The following is a 24,429-nucleotide window of genomic DNA, read 5'->3' as shown; positions in this document are numbered from 1 at the left end:
TATATTATGTCCAACATCTTGAGCCCACTTTATCATAGTTGTTTTAACCAATTCCTCTCTTGTCTCCTCTAAAAGTAACAATTTATACATTTTAGAAATTAATTTTTCATCATCTTGACATAGTTACTTCTCAAAATTCGAAATCTGATCCTCAAATCCAACTTTAAGGTCTTTCTTATAAATCTCATTTAACTGATAGTACTGAAACCAATCTCTTACCACATTTTGTATTTCATTTAAAGTTTTTAACTTACAATCCTTTCCATGAAAATGCAACAGATCTCTATAAATACCCCCAGATACCTCATTCAGTTGGAGGCACCTTATGGAGATGGGGGAACAGCACCTTAGGATTTTGTGGCTTGGGGTGGGTGGGTGGGTATGGCTCCTCTTTGGGGAGTTCCTCAACTCACTGGCTCAGAGCTTTGGGGCTCGGGGGATGGTGACTTGGTCAACCCTCCCTCAACACAGATTTGTGTGGTAAGGTGGAAGTTAGAGGCCGGATGGCTGCTGGCAACCACCAAGCCTGATTGATTTGTCCACTGCTGAGAGAAATCCCCCTCCCCACTGCCTCGTGCTGGGGGGAGGGTTCTTTTCCCAGCCCAGCTCAGCACGAGGACCAAGAAGGGTCCCGATTGGCTGGCTGGGCTTAGGGGCCGTGGTTTCGGCCAAAAAGGGCCGTTCCACGCCCAGAGCCGACCAGTCCGTTTAGGATTGTCCCCTCCCTCCCTTCCCTGTTGCAGAGCGGGTCTAGAGACTGGTTGCCTCTGGGGCCGAGTAGGAATTTTTTGCCCTTAACTGATTGGCCATGGTTGGGGTTTTTTTTCGCCTACTCCGTTCTGCAGTCAAGGGGTTCGTTAGGTTTTAGGTTGGCCACGCTGGCAGTAACAGTGCGGGCTGAGGGGTAAGCAAGGTATAGTATCGTTGAGCACCCTTGGATATTTAAAGGTGGATTGGTTAATCACTCCTTTGTTGCCTGGGCGGTGCGAGGAGAAATTGATGGCCATAAACCTGCTCCAGGACTTCACCATCCTTTGGGCTGCGAGGCCCGGGGGGGGTGAATACCTGGAGCTGTCCAGGTCCCCTCTTCAAGGGGGTGGTTGGCTTCGATGGAATGGGGCAGGGTGTGCCTGCCTCTTTCTTGAGCCAGGGTGTGTCGCCCAAGGTGGCAATGGTTAGGATGACAGTAATCCTAGCCCATGCCTAGGGGCCCGCACTGTTTTGTGGGGATGATTCATCACCCATTGTTCAGTTCACCTTTGCCTGTTGTTAATTAATCAATAAAACGTGTCCCTTTGCCCATAAAGAATGTCTACGTGTCTTCTTGGGCTGGGGTCTGGGAAAAGTAACTATCATTAGGAGGTTGACCCCCACAGGGAAGAGTTGCTCACCCTTACTGAGTGAGCAAGTTAAAATATTTTGCCTTGTTGCAGATTTTATTAAAGATGATAAAGTTGTGGCCCTAGTTTAATCCATCACATGTGTCCTGTCTTTCTTTGGGTTTTCTGCATGCATTTTCCCTTTAAAGGCACGAATAGAGCTCATGAATCATAGGGTGGGAAGCAGTTCTTGGTCACCACCAGTAAACAGCAGCTGAAGAGGAGGGAGTGCTCAGTGTCCCTACTGGAAGGCAGAGCAAGATAGCAGCTAAGGCAAGGGCTGGCTCTGTTAGCACCATGTAGGTACATGGCTGGTAAATGCCCAGAAGTGCTGTGCTGGGGTTGGAGATGAGATGTGAGGTGAGATATGGAGGTGAGATGTTGGAGGGCGTGCACACACTATGTTAACGGAGCTGCCACTTTAAAACATGAGACACTGAAGTCAAGCAGGACGTATTATCTTCAATGGAAAAAAGAGGGTATGTATGTAATGCTCTTACAGACATATTTGCAGGATACAAATACTAATAACGCTGCATATTCTGCTTCTAAAAACCTGTCTTTAGGAACTTACAAATATACTTCTGTTTACAGATTCTTGAATAATATTGGCTTCTTTTTTCCACTTATAATGATGTTAACATGGATGGTATCTGTGGCAAGTATGGTACGAAAGCTTGTTTATGAGAGAGAAATTTGTCTTGAGGAGGTAAGAAATATCTGACATTTTTTCCCCATACTTAAGTACTTAAATTTGATTGCTAACTAGGCAAAGAGGCTCTGTTCAAAGTGGAGTTTCTCTTATATTTATGAGTTTCTTTTATATTTATGAGTTTATATTTATGATAATATAAGAGTTTCTCTTATATTATCACAGCAGCGGGGAAACAACTGTCCCAATTCAAGCCCAGCACAGCATCCCTCCAGTGGCTGTAGCTAGTGTGTTTCTTTTTAGTCTGTGAGCCTTTTGGGGAAGCCACATACACACACACACACACATACACACACACTTTTAGTAAAATACAAACATACATATCAAATGGAGAAAGCTAAGCATACTCAAGAGGATGGTGCAGAGCACATGATTTGCATTCAGAAGGGCCCAACTTCAGAACAATCCCTTTCATCTCCAGGTAAAAGATCTTGGGCAACACTGCTAGGAAAGACCACTGCCAGAGACGTTGGATCACCTGACTGTCGTGTGTGTGTGTGTGTGTTGTTTTGTTCATAAATAGACAACATGCAAAATCAGCTCCAGTTTTAGTTGTATGAATGTCTGCTTCTGTTTTAATCTTAAAGACTATACGTTTCCCATTTGTAAAAGAAATCCCAATAGGTAGAATCCCATTTGCTAGTGGGTTGGGGTTGTTGTTTTTTCGTCCATTCTTGAGGGATGCTTATTTATCAGTATTAGCATATACTTTGAAATAATTGGCTCAGTTGGCTTTTATTTAGTGGATGAAATATGTGATGGAGTTGATTGCCAGCCAGTGATATCTGTGGAACATAACTATGACCTGTTCATTAGGAATAAGCGTTCATTAACTAGCACTGGAGAGGGGATGCTCCGAATAACTGAAATAGTAGCTTTATTAAAATCTACCCAAGAAACACGAAAGTTCCATTTCACAATGGTGGGTCAGGATTACAGGACTCAAATTGTAATGACTCTTTTTGGATTACTTTTGTATAGATTTGGTTCATTACTATTATTATTACTATTATTATTTCTTGTTTACACAGTCAGACAGGTGTTATTGACTGTTTTGTTTTATCCAGACATTGAGTCCTTCCCAAGGATCTGGGATGGCTGAATTTTGTCATCAATGCTGTTGGTTATTATAGATATCGTCGCAAAATATAGGCTGTTCCCAGTAAAGTTGCTTTTTGTAATTGGCTGGTGGTGATTTCTGTTGCCCCTATGGTGTTGAGGTGCTCTTCAAGTTGCTTTGGAATTGCACCTAGGGTGCCAATTACCACTGGGATTACTTTGGTCTTCTTCTGCCACAGCCTTTCAATTTGAATTTGTAGATCTTTGTATTTTGTGGTTTTTTTCTATTTCTTTTTCTTCTGTTCTGCTACCCCCTGGTATTGCTATGTCGATTATTTTAACTTGTTTTTCTTTCTTCTTGACTACAGTTATATCTGGTGTGTTGTGTGGCAGATGTTTGTTTGTAGATGGAAGTCCCATAATATTTTTACATCTTCATGTTCTACCACTTTTTCAATGTTATGGTCCCACCAATGTTTGGCTACAGGTAGCTTGTATTTTTTGTAGATGTTCCAGTGGATCATCCCTGCTACCTTGTCATGCCTTTGTAGTCAGTCTGTGCAATCTTTTTACAACAGCTGATTAGGTGGTCCACTGTTTCATCTGCTTCTTTACAAAGGTGGCACTTGCTGTTTGTTGTTGAATTTTCAACTTTTGCTCTGATTGCATTTGTTCTTAGTGCCTGTTCCTATGCAGCTAGTATTAAACCCTCTGTTTCTTTCTTCAAGTTGCCATTCTTAAGCCATTGCCAGGTCTTGGTGATGTCTGATTTTCCACTTATATTGTGCAAATATTGACCATGCAGGGGCTTATTTCTCCATTTTTCTGCTCGGTTCTTGACTTGTTCTTTCTTGTAGGCCTGCTTTGTTTCATTGGTGTTGAATAGTTTTTCATTATTGACTGTTTTAAGTGCATCTTCTTCACTGTCCTTGATATATTCTTCAAGGCCTCTTTTCTCCTCCTCTACTGTTTGATGTGGACTTGCAGCATTCCTCTTCCACCTAAGCTGAGAGGGAGGTATAGCCTATCGACATCACTTCGGGAGTGCAGATGGTCATGATTTTCCAGGTCTTACGATCTAGCGTCTCTAGCGCTGCCTGGGTCCAGTCTATTATTCCTGCAATGTATCTGATAAAAGGTATAGCCCAGGTGTTTATGGCGTGTATGGTGTTACTGCCATTGAGCTTGGACTTTAGGATTTTTCTAACTCTCCTGATGTAGTCACTTCCAATTTTTCTTTTAACTTCAACGTGTGCAATGTTATCAGCCTGGAGAATGCCCAAGTATTTGTAATGTTCTTTCTCTTCCAGGTTCTTGATCTTGCTTCCATTGGGCAGTTCTATTCCTTCTGTTTTTGTTATTTTTCCTCTGTTCATTATTAATGCAGCACACTTGTCTAGTCCAAACTCCATTGCTATATCGCTACTGAATATACAGACAGTGTTTAGGAGTGATTCGATTTCTGACTGGGACTTTCCATACAACTTCAAATCGTCCATGTACAGCAGATGGTTTATTTTACTTGATGTTTTAGATGTTTGGTATCCGAGGCCTGTTTTGTTTAGTATTTGTGAAAGTGGAGTCATGGCGATTACAAACAACAGAGGGAATAGTGAGTCCCCTTGGAAAATGCCTCTTCTAATGCTAACCTGTCCAAGTGTCTCACCATTGATTGTTAACTGTGTACTCCACATGCTAATTGCTTTTTAAATAAATATCTGAATGTTTTTGCTGACACCAGTTGTTTCTAAACATTTTAGTATCCATGTGTGAGGCAATGAGTCGAAGGCTTTCTTATAGTCAATCCATGCAACACTTAGATTTGTTTTTCTTCTCTTGCAATTTTCTAAAATCATTTTGGCAATCAGCAGCTGGTCTTTTGTGCCACTGGTGTTTGGACAATTTCCTTTCTGTTCAACTGGAAGCTGTTTGTTAGTTAATAAGTGTTGCATTACTTCATCTGCTATTATTCCAGATAATAATTTGAACATGGTTGGCAGGCAGGTTATCGGTCTATAATTACTTAGAACTGCACCTTTTGCTGTGTCTTTCACTATGAGATGAGTTTTCCCAGTTGTTAGCAATTGTTCAATATCACCTCCTTATAAAATGTGATTGAACTGTTTTGATAGTTGTTTATGAAGGCTTGTTAGGTGTTTAAGCCAAAAGCCATGCAGTTCATCGTCGCCTGGCACAGTCCAATTTTTAGTTTTCTTTGCTCTTTCACTTATTAATTTTGGTGTTATTATTATATCTTGCATTTGTTGGTTACATTTTTCGACCTCTTTCATCCAGCCTGCTTTTTAATTACAATCTATTGGATTGTCCCATAATTTCCCCCAGAATTGCACTGTTTCTTCTTTATTTGGTGTTTCTAGGTTTCTTGCAGTTTCTCCTTTTGTGCTTTGGTAGAAACATCTCTGATTTGACTGCAATTGGAGATTCTGCCTGTGTTGTGTAATTCTGGCTTCATATCTGCTAGTCTTCTTTGACACTGCTGTTATTTGCTGCTTTATTATTTCCAGGACTTCTCTAATTTTCCTTGAATCTAGGTGGTATTTTTGGATCAGATACTGTTTGGTGTTTGCATTCTTCAGCTTCTTGTCTTTCATATCTTTCAATTTACTAGCATCTGATCTAAGCCTGGAGATTTTATTTTCTAATCTAATTTTCCATTTAGGTGATGTACTACTTTCTTTTTTTACAGGTCCACTGATCTTATATCCGAGCTCTTGTGTTGTTATTGTTGCTGCACTGTACGTTAGTTGGTTTGTTTCTTGCAAATTATTGGTTGTTATTTCTTCAAGTGCAGCATTTATATCTTTTAATGCCTGAGCAAGTTGTTTTTTGGCAACTGTTTTTAGAGCTGGAAGTTGAACCCTGGTGGTTGTTTGGTTCATGTGCTCAGTTATTTTTTGCTTTAGTTCTTGTTGCTTTTCTGTTAAACGGCATTTGGGTTTTTGAGGTGAAGGCAAAGGGGAGGTTGCCTGGTTTTGATTTTGAAACAGTTCAGCAACGGTGGCATCCTCTATTTCCAACACCTCCTCCACCTGCGCCTGAGCAACTGCTTCAGTTGGTGGTAATTCTTCTTCCATATCTTGAGCCTGTGTTGCTCTTTGCAGTTCTTCCAGCTCAACTCCTGTGAATACTTTATTTCTTATTATGAATCTTCTCCTGTCTGCTAGCCTTTGTTCTGTTATTTCTGTATCTGGATGTTTCTCTTTCCAAATTTGGTACATTCTTTTTAAATAACCTCTTCTAGTTGGACTAGACTTGTAATAGCAGATCATTATTTCCTTGTTGGCATTTTTCGTATATATTTTTCGGTTAAGCGACATTTCTTCCAGTAACCTTGCAATCTCCAGCCCTGGTTTCTCAACTGAAGATCCTGAGTCCTGTTGCCCACTTGCCACCAGATGTCCAGGGACTCCAGTACCTGGCTCGGTCCTTGTTGAATAATAATAATAATAATAATAATAATAATTATTATTATTATTATTATTATTATTATTATTATTTGGAGCCAGTGTGGTGTAGTGGTTAGAGTGCTGGACTAGGACTGGGGAGACCCATGTTCAAATCCCCATTCAGCCATGAAACTAGCTGGCTGACTCTGGGCCAGTCACTTCTCTCTCAGCCTAACCTACTTCACAGGGTTGTTGTGAGGAGAAACTCAAGTATGTAGTACCCCACTCTGGGCTCCTTGGAGGAAAAGCGGGATATAAATGTAATAATAATAATAATAATAATAATAATAATAATAATAATAATACTTATGCAGTGCTGTTCCCCAGAGGTGGAAGAGGTAGCAGCTTTGGAGCCTAGCTGCTGTATATGGAGTCAGTGTACCATTAGTTGATCCAGCCTAGTGTTGTCTACTATGATTAGGTCTCAGCGGAAGGTCTTTCCAAACCCTCATATCTGAGATCCTTTTAACTGGAGATACCAAGGATTCAACCTGCAATCTTCTACATTAATATGCTCTGCTGCTGAACTATGGCCTTCCCTTCAGTCTGCAATGGCCACATAATACTATGGACACCGGTGCAACAGACTGTACATGACATTCCCACTTAAAATACATATTCAATAGTGTAATAAGGGCTGTATGTAAGCCTGTGCAGCCATTTTATTCATCATCACCCTTTCTTTAAAAAGAAGAGATATAAGTGCACACAATCCATTCAGGATGGGACTTGCTTTGGGCATGTAAATTAAAGATCCTGTGAATAAAGCTAGCAAACCTCCAATAGTATATTGGAGTATGTCTGAGGTCAGAGAGATTACAGTCCTGATTGTGAAAGTGTTTTAATCTCATTTATTAATGTTGGATTAACTTCAATATGAGTTTCTAGCCCCTTTTGAATCAGTGAGATTTTACCCAAAATGCAGGGATGACCAATTTCTGTATTCTTGGGAGCCACTGTAGTCTGGAGGGGCAGCAGAAGACCATAAGGTTGTTCACATGGCCAAACTTACCTGGCCGGGGGAGGGCTGGAGGGAAGACAGGAGCCTTCCTACCTTCCCTCACATGACTGGCACCGCTCCTGGGCTTTCCAGCACCATGCACCCACCCGACCACAATGTGAGCAGAGAAGGGGTGGGGGGAAAGTAGGCTGCAGCCTTCCACATCCCACAATGCACCATGTGAGAAACATGGTGCATTGGGGGATTTCTCCACTGCTGGGTGTTCTTGTCACCTGGCTCTATAGATGGTCAGGCTGCCCTCACATGATCAGGGAGTTGGATAGAAGGGCTGGTCATGTAAACAACCTTATTATGTCTGACTCTGAAATTAAGTCAGCATTACTTAGGTGTGAGGGCTTCTAAAGTATGCATCACATGGATTCAGATGATAATGAGGTAGGGATGTGCATGAATTGATTTTTGCAATTTGATTTGAGGTTATTAGTTTATTTATTATTTATTTATTTTTATTTCTTACATTTATATCCCGCTCTTCCTCAAAGTAGCCCAGAGCAGTGTACTACATATTTAAGTTTCTCCTCACAACAACCCTGTGAAGTAGGTTAGGCTGAGAGAGAAGTGACTGGCCCAGAGTCACCCAGCAAGTATCATGGCTGAATGGGGATTTGAACTCGGATCTCCCTGGTCCTAGTCCAGCAATCAGCCAGATTTGATCCGAATTCGAATTTGATCAGATTTGATTCAAGTTGGATTAGATTAGATTTTGATTCAAATTGATTCAACTCACTTTTAAAGGTCTGTGGCACCAAAGGGGGGTGGTGCGTAGTTCCCCATGGGTGCCACCTACAACCCACATTTCAGTGTGGTGGGGCACTTGGTTGATTTTTTAATGATTTTTTTTAGTTTTTAGTGGTTATTTATATTTCCACCATAGGGAATAATGGGGATTCAAAGCAACCCTAACTAGGACCCCTAGCTTTAATTTTTTAAGAAGCTAAGCTCTAGCCCTTGTAGGAGTGGCGTTATGGAGCAAAATGTGCGGTCATTATTTTTGAAGTGTTTTAGACTCTTTGGTGTGTAATGACCTTTCCTCATAATGAATTCCTATGAGGATTCATTACACACCAAATAGTCTAAACTATTCAAACATTCCTAAAAAATGAACTGAGTACCTCAGTTGCCTTGTGGTGGGGGAACTCCATGTGCCAACTTATCCAACCTCCAACCCACAAACCTAGTCAGTGTTTTTTTTAATTTCTTTCATTTGTGTGCAGAATGAGTTTTGTTCTGGATGCCAGTCTCAAGGCTATGTGTTCGCACATCCATTCAGAGTGTGGCCTTCCTGATTCAACCTGAGCGGGATCTAAAATTAACTGAGCAGACATTAAAAAAAAATTTTGTGCATGCACACATGCACACACCTTAGAGAGAAAGAACACTGAAGCGAGTGGGGTGCACAGTTTATTTTCTTAGGAATTTTTGGAGTGTTTAGACTGATGTGTAATGAATTCTCATAGGGATTCATTATGAGGAAAGGTCATAACACACCAAAGAGTCTAAACACTTCAAAACTTCCTAAAATATAAACTGAGTACCCCACTGGCTTGTGGGTTGGAGGGTAATTGGCACATGAGAGTCTAAACACTTGAAAAATGGTGACCGCACATTTTGCTCAATAACTCCACTTCTACAAGGGCTAGAGTGTAGCTTTTAAAAGAATGAAAGCTGGGAATCAGTAGGAAAGAATAAGGGAAACTTGAATCTCGAATTGATTTGAATCAAATCTGGGGAGATTCAATTTGAGCTCGAATTTGGTCAGGGGTGACTGGGCAGATTTGTTTCGAGGTCGAATCGAGAGGATTCAAATTGAATTGATTCAACCTCAAATAGATTTGCACATCCCTATAATGACATTATTGACTGTGATGGGAACAAATGTGCTTTCTGAAAGATCCCTCAAGTAGCAGATCAACGGTGAAATACACATGTGGAATTATAGCTCTTACTTTAAAAGTGAACCTATAAGGTAATTTTTGTTTGTTTCCACACCTTGATTAAAATGTGTTTAGTCCACCGAGTGACAGAGAAAGGCACTGCACACTAGACCAATTAAGCTGCCAATTTGCCATCCTTAATCAAAAGTGTTGTTTGATTTGGTATGTGAGGTGGAAACAACTACACTTATTCTGACAGAATGAGGGAAGCTTTACTGAGAAAGATTAGTCTGTTGAAAGCTTGTGTAATGCAATGACTAAGTGACAGAGCTGTAAAAGTAGAAGCCCCTTGTTCAAATCTCACTACTCTAATTAATTCACTAGATGGCCTTAGGCTAGGCCTGCTCAACTTCAGCCCTCCCTGGCTTTTGGCCACTGTGGCTGGGGATTATGGGAACTGTAGTCCAAAAACAGCTGGGGAGCCAAAGGTGAGCAGGCCTACTTAGGCAAACCACTCTAGTTCAGTCTCTGTACATAGCCTGTGATCAAGGGAGAAAAATATGGGCCAACGGCCAGTTTAACCCTGTGTGAATGCAACAATGTTTTCCATTGCATGCGGTGGTGTGTGATTTTTGGCAATCCCTCCTTCCCTTTGCAGTTGCTTGTGCCTTCTGAAACTATGTCCCTGAAGGTTCCTCAACTCTCAGGTACATAGTTTTGGGAGGCATAGGCAGCCATAGAGGGAAATTACAAAAAATTGTCCACTTAGGAGACACATATGGAAATCCTTACCCAGCCAAAAAGCTTACCAAAAGACTTTGGGCCTGCCACTATCTCTAACTAATTTCACAGGGAGTTGAGAGAACAAAAAGAGGGAACTATGTATGCGACCGTTGTTGTTGTTGTTGTTGTTGTTGTTGTTGTTGTGTGTATTTGAATCTGTGAGCCCTTTTTGGACAAGGAATCACTTTTTCATACCTTTTGCTATGTAAACCATTTGAGAACTTTTTAATGAAAAACATTATAGAAGTATTTTAAATAATAGTAATAATATGGTCAATTGGGAGGTGATAATATACATTTTCTGGAAGTTGAATAGGTTGGATAGTACCTGCCAATCTGCTTTCTTTCATTTAACTATGTCCCTTTCCCCTCCTTTGACAGTATATGAAGACTATGGGTGTGCACCCAGGTGCCCATTTTGTAGCTTGGTTTCTGGAGAACTTTCTTGTACTTGCTATAAGTAGCTGCACTCTGACCGTCATCCTAAAAGTGAGCAGCATTTTTGCCTTCAGCGACAGCTTCCTTGTCTTCCTCTTCTTCCTGGATTTTGGTGTTTCTATTGCCATGCTAAGCTACTTGCTCAGTGCATTCTTTAGCACTGCCAACACAGCAGCCCTGTGTGCTAGTTTGGTGTATATGATTAGCTTTTTGCCCTACATCATCTTGTTGGTCCTTCAGAATCAACTGAGCTTTGTGAACCAAATTGTGGTGGTAAGTAAGTATTCTTTTTAGAATTCAGTTTAAATTTAGGTTTGAAACGGTCGGTGCTTAAAGAGTCTAGCTGTCATTAGTCTTGGTTTTGCAGCTTTGCAACTATTTTTGTAAAAAATAGTTTTTACTCCCTTTCCTCATATTGACTAGTACTTATCTGGTGAGTAGCATTTGTGATGTTATTTAGGCCATAGACTGTCCCTTGTGTGTCATGTCTACTGCCATTATTGACAGATGGCAGCTATGCCCCATACAGCTTATAGTTTATATTATATATTTGTAACTACAGTACATTTCAAATTAGTAACATATGAATTACTTATTGAGGAGCAGAGAGAATCATACTAAGCACCTCTACAGACAATAAGAAGGATTATTCAGTCCTCGTATATATAGACACATATTAACTGTATTTTTTAAAAAGAAGGTTAGGAAAAGAGTTTCTCTATTGTTTATAGTTTGTCTTGTGTATACTGAAATTACCAAAACAACATTTAAGGCCAGTTTTGTAGAGATGTGCATGAATTGGATTTTGCAGTACGATTCAAGCTCAAATCAAATCCCAAATACTAGAATTAATTAATCAAAACAGCGACCGTTTGCCCGCTGTTTTGATGAACAACTTGAAACGATTTGAGAGATGCAGCCATAGGGATCAATGGGGAGCTCAAATTGCCCCATTGTTTCCCATGGGTAAATCCTAAGGCAACTAAGTGGGTTGGGTAGTAGGGCATGATGGGTGCTACCTACCACTGACAAACAAAAGAAATGGGCAGGCAGGTGATTATATATATATATATATATATATATATATATATATATATATATATATATTTTTTACCTTTCTCCCAAACCCACATATGATCCTGTGGAAGTTCTGGGAGAATTTTATTTTTTTTAATTGCTCACTTGCCCATTTCTTTTGTGGGTTGGGTGATAGGTAGAACCCATCACGCAGTACCACCCAATGCACTTTGGTGTCCCTAGGACCTACCCACATCTGAATGGTGCCATTCAGCAGAGTATTTAGCTTTGGCTGAAGCAACAAACCATTAGTCAGGGAGCCTCAGGGTTGATGGGGGCTTCCACTGGCGCCTGGGGCTTATAATGGAGACCACTGACCTCCAGGCCTAAAGAACAAAACTGTGTCTTCTAGATCATACTCCCAGCTAAGAGGCCTAGTCAAAAAACTAAGTGCACACCCTAAACATCAGAATCCTTTGCAGCACACAGGGCTTCAACAGTAATCAGTCACGGTATTAAGTTTGAAAATCACTGTCTAAAATTAAATTTTGTTTATATTTGTCTATAATATAACATCAAGGGACAGATCTGGGGCAAGTTGCCAATATTTTATAACTATATAGTGTATGAATTTGTGGGGTGTGGTGGTTCAGGAGAGTGAGAAAGAGAAAAGGACACCTTTTCCCTTTCTGATTCCTCTGAACCACCACCACTCCTACACACACACACACTCACACACACCACATGGGCACTTTTTCTCTTTTCTTCCTCCTGAAATATCTCTGTATAGTGCACAGAAGAGAACCTTTTAATTTCATTGTTAAAAAAGCACCCCCTCAACCCTAATTCCTCCCTCCAAGATATGTTGCTATGAGCTCAAGCAGGCTACTTCCCCTCTCCCCCTTCCCTTGTTTTCCATTCTTTTCTTTTCAGCTGATATCTTTAATAGTCTGTGGGGCTATTCTTACAATCACAAAAATCAGGCTAGGAAAATCCTAGCCCAATTTTTGTGATCGTCAGAACCACCAGGCTTGCAGCCGAGCCCGGTGGTTCTGCAGCGGCTAACCCGCTCCTGTAGCCCGCCCCTTAGCCCGGGTTTGCGGAGCAAGCGCTCCGCAAACCCGGGCTATCTGCTCATGAGTAGCCGCACTGTGGCTCCGCGCTGCTGCTACTCGCGAGTAGACCCCTGGCCAGGAGGCTTAAAAGCAGCCTCCCGGCTCGGGGGTCTCCTCAGTATGCCCTGCGCGCTTGCGCAGGGCATACTGGGGCTTCCTGGGGCTTCGTGGCCCCCAAGCTCCCCAGCCCCCGCCGGCTCCATCTCAGAGCCAGCCATCGTGTGGGCGGCCGATCTGGCCACCCAGGGCTCCCTGCCCGCTCATGAGTGGGGAGAGCGGGCTTAGCCCTCTCTTCCCGCTCACCACTAGGAACCGGGTCTCACTGATCGTGAGACCCGGTCCTGTGTCTCATCTGTTCCCATCCATGGATTTGACACGTATACAGTGTTAGAAGTGAAAGACTTTGTGCTGTTGTCTCAATGACAGTGGGGGACAGACTAGTGAGTCAGAGGTCTAGAGGGTCAAGACATTGGTCATCCCTTCTCTACTGCTCTGACACTGTCCCTTTGGAATGTAGATTGTTACGCTCAGGGACACTTCCTTTCTTCCAGCCACTTCCTTCCTCTCTCCCCTTTCTCTTCCTGTTCCTTCTGCCTTGCAACATGCAAGCTCCTCTCCCCTGCACCATGTGTGCAAAAATGCAGAATCCATCCTCATCCAGCTAGCTAAATAGATTAGAGATCCTAACTCCTCACTTTCCTATCTAGAATGGAGTTCTATAATAAATACCATATATATTGATTTGAAACTATGAACTGGCTCCAAGTTACTTTACTCTCAGCATACACGTGTGTCTAACTAATTTACTCTGTGTTATGCCTCTGTGCACTCTGCTATAATGAAAAAGGGTTTCTCCTACCAGAGAGAATTCCCAACATACAGCTTGCTTGACTTCTTTTTTCTTTAGTCCATTTTTGTCATCTCCAGTGTGAAAGTGAAAGCTGTTCATAGAAAACAATGGAAAAATCCAGATTTTTAGCAGAGCTATAATTGGGTGGCATTAATATCCTCACCCTCTTCCACAGCACAAAAAGTAGCAGCAAAGACAGGAGAAGAGTTTCCTTTCTCCAGACAACGAGATTAGTAGTCTCTATTACCATCCTATCTCTGTGCCCTCAACATTCTAGAAAGTCCTGAAAGTTTCTCAGATAGAAAAATGAATGTGAGGAAAATTGCAATATAAAAAATGCCATAAATCAAAGAATGTCCAGACTAGGAATGTGTCCTAGAGAAGCTCCACTGAAATGAAAAGGAGCTACAAGAGAGCCACCTTGGGTTCACCAATGGGATGTGTGCATAAGATGTTTCTAGTAAAACAACAGCAACAACAAACCCCTTCCCCTGAATTAATTTCTGAGAAATCATCATGGCTGGTAAAGTTGCCTGGAAAAGTTCAGCTGTTAAATTCATGACTATAAGTGTACTGGTTGTTGTATGTCTCATATTTGACTGGACTCCTTTTTTTTAATGGTTTGTTTCCTTCCATACATTTTAGTGTTCCCCTTATCCCATCCATATACTTAAATTATTTCATCGCTATTGAATACAGCACCATACATTCTGCACTTTTATATTTTGCCCTCTTTTGATACAGCAGTGGTCCCATTTCAATTTCCTTGTGAAATTATGAAATGTTGCTTAGCACTGGCATACTTTGCCCATTTCAGAGTACATGCATCTCATATGCCTGCCTCTTGTGTGAGAAAATAGATTACCTCACACACTTCTTCAATGTTATGCATTATATAGCTATAAAGTGTGGATAGATTTATATTTCTCTCCATAAGGTTAACTCTCTTTCAGGAATTGATTGACCTGCCCCCTTGATCTCTCATTTTGGCAAGAATATTTCTGTAAAAAAGAACAGCATATTTTTAGGTTCCAAAAGGTAATAAAGACTGAGCCATTGTTACTGAGAGATCCATTGCTTGGCTGCTGGGTTTTGGGGTTTTTTGTTTTTGTTTTTCTAATTTGAAGGTGAAACCATTTCTTGTCATTCAAAGCACCTTTATGTGGTATTAATTATGTCATGTCGCCCATTTCATTTCCTCCCCTGCAGTGCTTCCTTTCTACAACTGCTTTTGGGCAAGGAGTGTTTTTGCTTACCTTATTTGAAGGTCAAGAAATAGGTAAGGTTGTTTGCTACAAAACAATCCGAGCACTGTGGAATCTTTTTGGAACTGGAGCTGCTATATGGGGCTGCATCCTTCTGGGAATAACAAACATATGAATGTTACCTATGATATTTATAAAATATGAGGCTCTCGGATGGTCTTTTATCTTGGCACTGCTCAAATCCTAGGAATTTCTGCAGTTGAAATATAGTGCTTGCACTGAGAACATTTTCTGGTTGAATATTACAGCCTATTCTTTGTTTACACACCAGTAAAGTGTTTGAGAGGGGTCTTGCTTCAGATGCCATATTACATTTTTTGTTTCCGCCCCTCTGAAAAAATGGGTATGGGGACTGAATTGGCCATCAAATCGGAAATGTAGGACATTGTCCTGAATGCTGCACATTCTTTCCAGTGTCTCAAGGTTGAAAGGAGGTATTGTCAGCCACATTATTCCTGGACCACTTGAACAGGTGCAGTGTTCAAGGAGATACTGAAATAAATGGGATAGAAACATTTACCTGTGGTTTATTGGCATTTGTTTCACTGGGAGTTAAGCACAACTAATTTTCTCTAGACTGCATGCAGCAGCATTAATACATGGCATTGAGTTTTTTATGAGCAAACTGCCTTGTACAGATTAGATTTTACTTGTATTATTACTAGGAATTCACTGGAGCAACATATACCAGCCCTTGACACAAGGAGGATCCATGACCTTTGGATGGGCATGCGGGATGATTCTTTTTGATTCCATCCTGTATTTTATTATTGGATGGTATTTCAGCAATATAATTCCTGGTAAGATCGGGGGGATTTATATACGTTGTGGTGGAGCAAGCAGGGAAGGAGACAAGCAGCTTCGCCGGGCATGAAGAAGATGAGAAGAGGGCAAATGAGCTGTGCCTGTGGCTTGTTTTCCACACACACACCCAATTATTGGCCATCTCTTCTACATACAATAATAAATTATATCTACACCTTAAGATAGGGTTAAAATATTTTAAAAGAATATTTTCCATGATATTTTAAAAATTTTGTCTTAAAATATAGTCACAAATATTTGATTCTATTATTTTATTTCACTTCTAGGAAAGTTTGGGTTGAGACGATCCTGGTACTTCCCTTTTACTCTCTCTTACTGGAAAACCACATGCAGTGCTGGAAGCAAAAAGCTATCTTATCTAAAACCTACAATGTTTTTCTTCAATAAAAACTTCCCAGAAATAGGTGTGCTAAGCAAATTCTTCTTAGTCTTCTTATATTTTGCTGTATGACTTATTGGTTTAGCAGCTATCTTCCTCTGGGGCTGCTTCTGCATTCTTAACGTGTGTGTGAGTTTAATCTTGTTAATTTTTTTTAATTAACTGTTATTTTTAGTGAAACATCTGGTTAGAGTTATGTTATACCATAGCTGTGCTGAACTGGTTCAGGGTCCTTAAAATCCTTGAATTTCCATTCACCATGTTACTGTAAAATTGCCTGGCCTTGTTGCATACATTTGAAATACTTCTTTAGATGCTTAATCTCATTTAACCATTAGAAATACATAATTGTGGAAATTTCAAACATAAGGTCATGAAGACAGCAGCCCTCCCCTTTTGTTTGTCCTCTGCATCTGCTACTATGTATGAAGCATAGTTATGACCAATAGCTATTGATTAACCGGGGGGGGGCACTAAATAGTGATTTTCACATTTTCCACCCTTTAGAGAACACTTTCGACACTGTTTGACCACTGAGTAACTCCTGTATGTAGCATAAGATTCTGAGGCATGTTCTAGTGCAGGGGACCCCACCCTTAGGTCCTCAGATGTTGTTGGGTTTTTGGCATTGTGACAGGGGATGATGGAAGTTGCAATCCAACAGCATGTGGCACCCAAAGTTGGAGACCCCTGTTCTAGAGCACAAAGGGTGCTGGCCAATCCTGCTGGGCCTCACTGTCAACCCATATGAACCCTGGAACAGACTCAAAACTCCCCCATGTTGGCCTGTATTCAAAATCTGGCAGCCACCCCCAGCTCACCTGCTCTGGCTCAGTGGCTACCTCCTCACCAGCCACCTTTGTGGCGGCCCAGCTACTGCCTCTCTCCCCTCATTGCTTGGCCTCTGCCTGCACTGCCTCCATGTCTCCACAGTGACCTCTAAGCTTCCAGGAGCCATGGCAATTTCCTCAGGTTTGCCCAGCCACTGCTCAGTATAAAGATGTCTTGGCCTAGCACAGCATCTGGGCAAAACCTTGGAAGCCTCCACAGCTCCTGAACGCAGCCTGCACAGAAGCAGTGGTAGCAGCCTGGGGAGGGAGGGGAGGGGAGACTGCAGTGCAGCTGGGACCTGGGGGCTCAGCAAGAGGAAGAGGCAGCGGGCAAGCAACCCCTGGTGGTGAGCCCATATTCATGGAAGACATCTGCTCATTTGTAGTTCAATCAGTGCTAAAAGCTAAGTTTTATTATAGTTACATCAGTGCTAAGTTATTGCAAAGGGTCAGGATCTAAAAAATACCATGTATTATTTCTTGTTTACACAGTCAGACAGGTGTTATTGACTGGTTTGTTTTATCCAGACATCGAATCCTTCCCAAGGACCTGGGATGCCAGAATTTTATTATGAATGTTGTTGCTGTTATTATAGATATCGTTGCAGAATATAGGCTGTTCCCAGTAAAGTTGCTTTTTGTAATTGGCTGATGGTGATTTCTGTGGCCCTTATGGTGTTGAGGTGCTCTTCAAGTTGTTTTGGAATTGCACCTAGAGCGCCAATTACCACTGGGATTACTTTGGTCTTTTTCTGCCACAGCCTTTCAATTTCAATTTGTAGATCTTTGTATTTTGTTGTTTTTTCTATTTATTTTCCTTCTATTCTGCTATCACCTGGTATTGCTATTTCGATTATTTTAACTTGTTTTTCTTTCTTCTCGACTACAGTTATATCTGGTGTATTGTGTGGAAGATGTTTGTCTGTTTGTAGTTGGAAGTCCCATAATATTTTTGCATCTTCATTTTCTACAACATTTTCAATTTTATGGTCCCACCAATTTTATTATTATTATTATTTATGATGATGATGATTATTAATTCAATTTCTATACTGCCCTTCCAAAAATGGCTCAGGGCAGTAGGGATGTGCACAAAACCAGTTTGCCCAGTTTGGTTCGAATTCGAACCAGTTTTGGACCAGGAGGGGGTTGTTCAGTTTTGGTTTTGCTCGAACCTCCCCCTGGTTCGGTTCAAATTTGAAATGTTTTGAACTGGTTTGAACTTGTTTGAACCAGTTAGGACATCAAAAAATTTGTAGGATGGTAGCTGGCACCCAGGGGTACCTGCCACCCAAACCCCAAAGCAATCGGACACTCGTACGATTTTTTAAATGAATTTTTGGAAATTATTTTTATTTTTTCTCATAGGGTATAATGGGACTCGAACCAGTCCATTATTCCTATTGTGGAGCACCCATGGGTGCCAACAACCATGCAAACCCCGAAGCATTCTGACACCCCTGTGATTTTTTATGAATATTTTTAATTATTTTTCTCATAGGGTATAATGGGACCTGAACCAATCCATATCCTCTATTGTGGAGCACCTAGGGGCACAAATGTGGGGTGGGTGGTAGACAACCAGGGGTGCCTATTATCCACAAAGTTCCAAGGCAATCAAACACTCCTCTGATTATTGGTGAATTTTAAAATTATTTTGGAATTCCTCATAGAGAATAATGAGGATTGCAGCAAATGTATAGCTTCATGTGGGGGAGAAAGGGGTGGCCTAGAGCAAAGTGTGGTGGGTGGTAGTGCCCAAGGGGGGCCAGGTAGCTATCAGAATTATTTGAAAGGAATTGGGCAAAGGGCTGATTTTTAAGTGATTTTTGAAGTTTATGTGTCTTTAAGGTTAGCAGATGAGAGTGGATTCATGGTTTGTCATTGAAAATCTTATATGCTACCAAAGAATCTACACTCAGAACACTTCAGAAACAACAAAACCCAGTACCCCATGGGTGAGTAACCCATGGAGGTGGTTGGCACCCTTGCTCTTGGCCACCCCAGCAGCCCCCAAGTGCAGTTATGGGGCTGCTGAAACCTCCATTCTTCCCTATGGAGAAAAACCTTAAAGCCACTTGTGGGGTGCTGGGGTGGCCCAGAGTGAGTGGTGGTCTAGTGCAAAGAGGGTGCCAATCACCCCCATGGGTTGCTAACCAGCTACCATCCTACCAATTTTTGGATGTCCGAACCAGTTCGAACCAGTTAGAATCGAACCACCCCCTGGTTCGGTTCGAATTCAAACCTGCAGCTTGAACCTGATGGCTGGTTCGGTTCAAATTCGAACCTTCGAACCACCCTGGTTCAAATTCGAACCGGTTCGACTTCGGACCTGTTCGCACATCCCTACAGGGCAGTTTACCCAGAGAAACAACAAACAAATAATATGGAACCCTGTCCCCAAAGGGCTCACATTCTAAAAAGAAATATAAGATAAATACCAGCAACAGTCACTGGAAGTACTGCGCTGGGGTTGGACAGGGCCAGTTACTCTCCCCCTACTAAATAAAGAGAATCACCACGGTAAAAGGTGCCTCTTTGCCCATTTAGCAGGGGTTGTATGTAAGCATTGGAACATGAATTTATTTAATCATTTGCAAATATTAGGTATGATATCAATAAAAATTTTAATAGGACAAGCTAGAGGTTCTTTTTATTCCCACATTCTGCAGTTCTGAATTGAGACTATAATGATGATCACTAATGGCAGGAACTGCTCAGAGTTCTGTATTTCCTTGCTTTTGGGTGTGTTAATTTTTCTAACAGATGCCTTAGCATGCTAACAGTATACCTGCAGTTGAGTATATCAGTTATCAAAGTTTCTATAATCTCCTTATGTTTGGAGATGCCAATGTTTGTTTTCAAATATGCTGGGATCTGGGTGGGTCAGGGGACAGATCCAAAAGAGCTTTGGCAGATCACGAAATAAAGCTCATATCAAAGGTTTTCTATTTGTTCCTGTAGCTAATGCCACAAGTATTTTGGGCTGAGCCTAGACTTGTGTTCTAATGTGGGTTGAAGGAACTATGCAGAGAAGTAACTTCTTTAAAACTTCCCCTCCCTCATGAGCATGAATTGTTCTAAAAGTCCTCTTTTCCAAAGTGCTTGTAGCTCTGAACAGAAGGACTCCTGTTAGGAACTGAGAATACACTGCAATATTTTGTTATGGGACCCCATTTGATGCTCTTTACTAGATTCACATTTTAAGAACACTTTTTTGTCTTTTTTTCTGTGCTGCCACTTCCTGTAACCAATTTTCTCATGTTTTTGTTCTGTGTCTGTACTTTGCTATGTACTGGGTGTCTACAGGTTTCTCTGCTTAAAATTAGATTTTTTTTTCTCAGCATAACACAATCTTCTTCCATATTTTTTCATTAAATGTCTGTGGACAAAGAGACACGTGTTGCCCGCCTCCACTCTGGTGTGATATGAATCCTCTCTAATAAGATGAAAGTCAATTTCCCTTGAAATGGCTCCCTCATTTATAGAAGAGGTCAGGGGTGCAAGCCATCCATCCAAGAGACTTTTATGTTGTTATTGCTGTACCTGTACAGAGCAAACTCCAAAAGCCTCTAGAGATCTACTGCTTCCATGCAAAAATATACCTGTTAAATGACAGCTTCAATGACAGATTTGGACTCTGAATCAGAAGAATATCAGTACCTGAAACAACTGATTCATTTCTTTCACATCCCTTTTCATTCAGTGTTGATTTATTGACTGGGGTACAATTCTTCTAACTCTTAAGTTTGCACATCGCCTTGGTTGTCTTTGAGCTTAGAATGCAATTTATTAGTTGTGTTTATAATATTTATAATATTACTCCTGTGGCAGGAGGAAAAAACATCTGTTACCATTCCAGTGATAGTGGGATCAGAAGTCCCTTTCTTCTCACCACTTTTATGTTATCTAATAGGCTAGCACAATTTCTGTTAGCAACTAGTAGGTTATTTAATTCTGTGCAAGAAAGAGAGAAGAGAAAGAATTATAACAAAGGGGAAGGCATGCCCTGCCATCCACTCCAAAACAAGAGCAAGGAATAAATGTCATTACACACACACACACACACACACACACACACACAGTCTTAATGGATCCTATCTCGTATTGCCAAGTTGTTGTGCAGAGGTGGTCCACATCTCTCTAGAAGCTCAGAGGGTCATATTTGTTAAGCATGAAAAGGCATGCTTCCTACTGGAACTGACTTTTCTTTCATCTGAAACAACTGCAGGGGGTCAATATTGATCAGGACCAGATCGCATTGGGGGGAGGATGAAAACTCTTTCTCCTTGTGCCCTTTTCCTACTGAAAAGTGCCTCTCTCAAATGGGCTTTTTTTTTTTTTAATAGCAAATTCTGCTCCCTGCACTATGTGGGGAGGGTGGATTTTGGGTGGGATAATGATGTGAGGAGAGAGAATCAACTCCCACCCCCACCCCCCGTATGCCACAGGCCCTATCAGGACTGGGCTCTTACAGCTGTTTGACGTGAAAAAAGAGGAACTTTGTGGTGGAAGCCTGCCTCTTTAGTAGTGGTGTGCACAAAACCAGCACACAGAAGTTTTGCCCTCCTTGACCCTCCCCTGGTTTGGTTTGGGGAGGTTCTCTCTCTCTCTCTCTCTCTCTCTCTCTCTCTCTCTCTCCACACACACACACACACACACACACACACACACACACACACACACACACACCCTTTTAAGGGGCTTCTCTGAGGCCATGGGGGGGGGTCCCCAGAGGTGTCCCCCCCGCCGGCCTCTGTTATGCCTTAAATTGCCTGGTTCAGGCAGTCTTCAGCCTTTTCCGGGTCTTTCCCCCATCGTGGTGGCCATTTTGGAGGCCACCACACATGTGCAATGGGCCTCAGCATGGCCTGGGCCATGACCCATGGCCCATTGCACATGCACGGTGGCCTCAAAAATGGCCACTCTGACAGGGGAAAGTCCCAGAAAGGGCCAGAGACTGCTCCAACCTGGTGATTTAAGGCATAACAGAGGCCGACAGAGGGGGGTAGTGGAACCTCTGGAGACTCCCCATGGCCTTGGAAAAGCCCTCCTGAGGGGGTAAGTAAAATATTTTTTTAAAAAACTTTGATCCCCCCCCCCCGAACAGGTTGGGGGCTATTTTGGCTTGACATTGAGCCTTCGAACTGAACTGGTTCGATATCAAACTGGTTTGATAGCGAACTGGTTTGCACATCCTACTCTTTAGCACACATTCACCTCAGTCAGCATGGAAAGGATGGAGACTTGCCATGCTGCCCTGCCAGTCTCTTTGCCTGTTCTGTTTGCTGTGACAAACGGGATACATGACCCCCCTATCCCACATGGCAGGCAGGGCAGGAATTTAGACAAAGGGATAGGGGGTTGACATGTTCTGCAGCAGTTGTTTCTCCCATTGTGGGGCCCTTTACATGTACTCGGAGCTGATTGGCAGTTGCTTTTCTATGCACAGATCCCAGGGTCTCAGTCACAGAATCAGCCCTTGCCCACATGGTTGGGTTGTTTAAACATTCCACCAGCCATGTGGAAAATGCTCACAGAAAAGCAACTCTGATGTAGTTCAGTAGTGTGTAAACATTTAACAAAACTAGAGTTTAAAGATATGGGCAGGTGTCAACTATTTGTGTTTTTAGATGAATATCAAAAACTTTTATTTATTTATTTCTGGAGGGTGGTGAGGGTCTTAGGTGAATTTTGTCTTGTATTGCAGTATTTGGGTAAGTGTGTTTTTATCAAAAAAACAAAAACAAAAACCCACTTTATTTATTGATATAATCTGGTTTTTATCTGTTACATATTGATACTGATTTATGCTAACTAATGGTTATTTATGTCATTTGTAAACTGCATTATGGGCTCCCTTGCTGCCAATGGCAGGGCAAAAAACCTGTTAGGGAGCTCAAGAGGAGAATTTCTTTGTCTGCCCCAGCTACAGTGGTAGTGCACAGGTAAGGGAGCCCTGCTAATTAATACTGTCTCAAGACATGGAGTTAAAGTTTCCAATAAAGTAATTTGTTTAGAAAATCCACCAAGGAGATTAATTTAGACCTACCTGCCTCATTGCTAGCAACATACAGGGCAGGGAGAAGAAGGAAGTCTGCCTCCCTCAGGTGAGAGTATGAAATGAATACGAAAAATATTTATACACTTCTTTTCAACAGAAATTTCCAAAGCCGTTTACATAGACACAAACAAACAAAATGGCTGGGACTCTCAGTCTAACAAAAGGGAATCAGAGTAGAGAAACATGGTCAGAAGGGCAATGCCCTTAGTGGCTCTCTCTACCCCTAATGCCCCTAGTGGTCAATAGAGTTGCTGGTGCTAAGAGTCGAAGCCATCAGGAGCTGGCAACTTTCTTGCACTCTAGCACTATGAACTTGAAATAGTTGCACTGGAAGCCTCCCTATAAAGACATCACACATTCACATTCTGGATTTTGAGATTTTCTGTCTAACCCCGTGATCCTCAGGATTCTAATGCTTGATTTGTATCATTTCCTTATTTGTTTTGTGAGGCATGTACTTCCCCCCGCCCTCACAATTGTGTATATAATTTGCAAGCTTTGATGACCATTTGACAATCTTTTGACAATCAATGCAGTCTTCTTCTGCATGATCCCCATCGTCCACTGCATACATCAGGAGAGGCTCGTCTGTGGCTACCTTCATGTCACCTGGTGGCCACCCAGGATTGGGCCTTCTCTGTTGTCGCCCTGAGACTTTGGAACACGCTTCCCCTGGGAATAAGTGTCTCCCCATCTCTAGCAGCTTTAAAAAAGTGTTTGAAGACTCATCTTTTTACTCAGGCTTTTAAACTTTTTAAATTTTAGACTGTTTTTTTGATTTGTTTTAAATTGTTTTTAGAATATAAATAAATAAATAATCACTAATGGGTCTGCACTCACAATGTATTATTATATTTTGAAACCTCCCTTTATCTAGTACTTCATAGTCCTTAATGTTCATCAGAAGAAGTTGTACTGTCTATTTCATCCGAAGAAGTTGTACTATCTATTTTTTATTCTGGTCAAATCCATATATTTTTTGCTGTTTCAGGTTCCCTTCCAAAAGAGGACAAAAGGTGTAGTGAAGAAGAAAACCCAGTAGGAGTTGTGTTGATGTCACTTACCAAGGCGTACTCTGAGAGCAACAAGATTGCTGTTAAAGATCTTAGTCTTGCTTTCTACAAAGGTCAGATCACAGCTCTCCTGGGTCCGAATGGAGCTGGAAAGACAACAGTCATGTACGTTTCTTGTTTAATGATGGGTTATTACATAGTTTAGCTTTCTTGGTATGTTTCTTGTGTTGGCAGACAATCTCCATCTCCTTTTATATTTGTTTACTTATCAGAATGGTATCTCATCCTTCCTCCAAGGTGCTTGGAGAGCAGCTTGCTTGAAAAGCATCCATTTTATC

At 41.6% G+C, this 24,429-nt stretch overlaps 1 protein-coding gene across 1 annotated transcript in view; it reads left to right on the top strand.

Moving 5' to 3' along the window:
• ABCA13 (ATP binding cassette subfamily A member 13) overlaps positions 1–24,429 on the top strand; it is a 293,809-nt gene that overhangs the window by 65,722 nt on the left and 203,658 nt on the right. Inside the window, exons 16-21 of the mRNA XM_053266156.1 lie at positions 1,974–2,088; positions 10,677–11,006; positions 14,925–14,994; positions 15,646–15,780; positions 16,072–16,209; positions 24,070–24,256. Coding sequence (XP_053122131.1) covers positions 1,974–2,088; positions 10,677–11,006; positions 14,925–14,994; positions 15,646–15,780; positions 16,072–16,209; positions 24,070–24,256 — 975 coding nt within the window. The remainder of the gene's footprint in view (positions 1–1,973; positions 2,089–10,676; positions 11,007–14,924; positions 14,995–15,645; positions 15,781–16,071; positions 16,210–24,069; positions 24,257–24,429) is intronic.

The sequence above is a fragment of the Hemicordylus capensis genome, chromosome 6 (genome assembly GCF_027244095.1).
Source record: "Hemicordylus capensis ecotype Gifberg chromosome 6, rHemCap1.1.pri, whole genome shotgun sequence".
Taxonomy (NCBI): domain Eukaryota; kingdom Metazoa; phylum Chordata; class Lepidosauria; order Squamata; family Cordylidae; genus Hemicordylus; species Hemicordylus capensis.
This window is presented reverse-complemented; position numbering and strand designations above follow the sequence as displayed.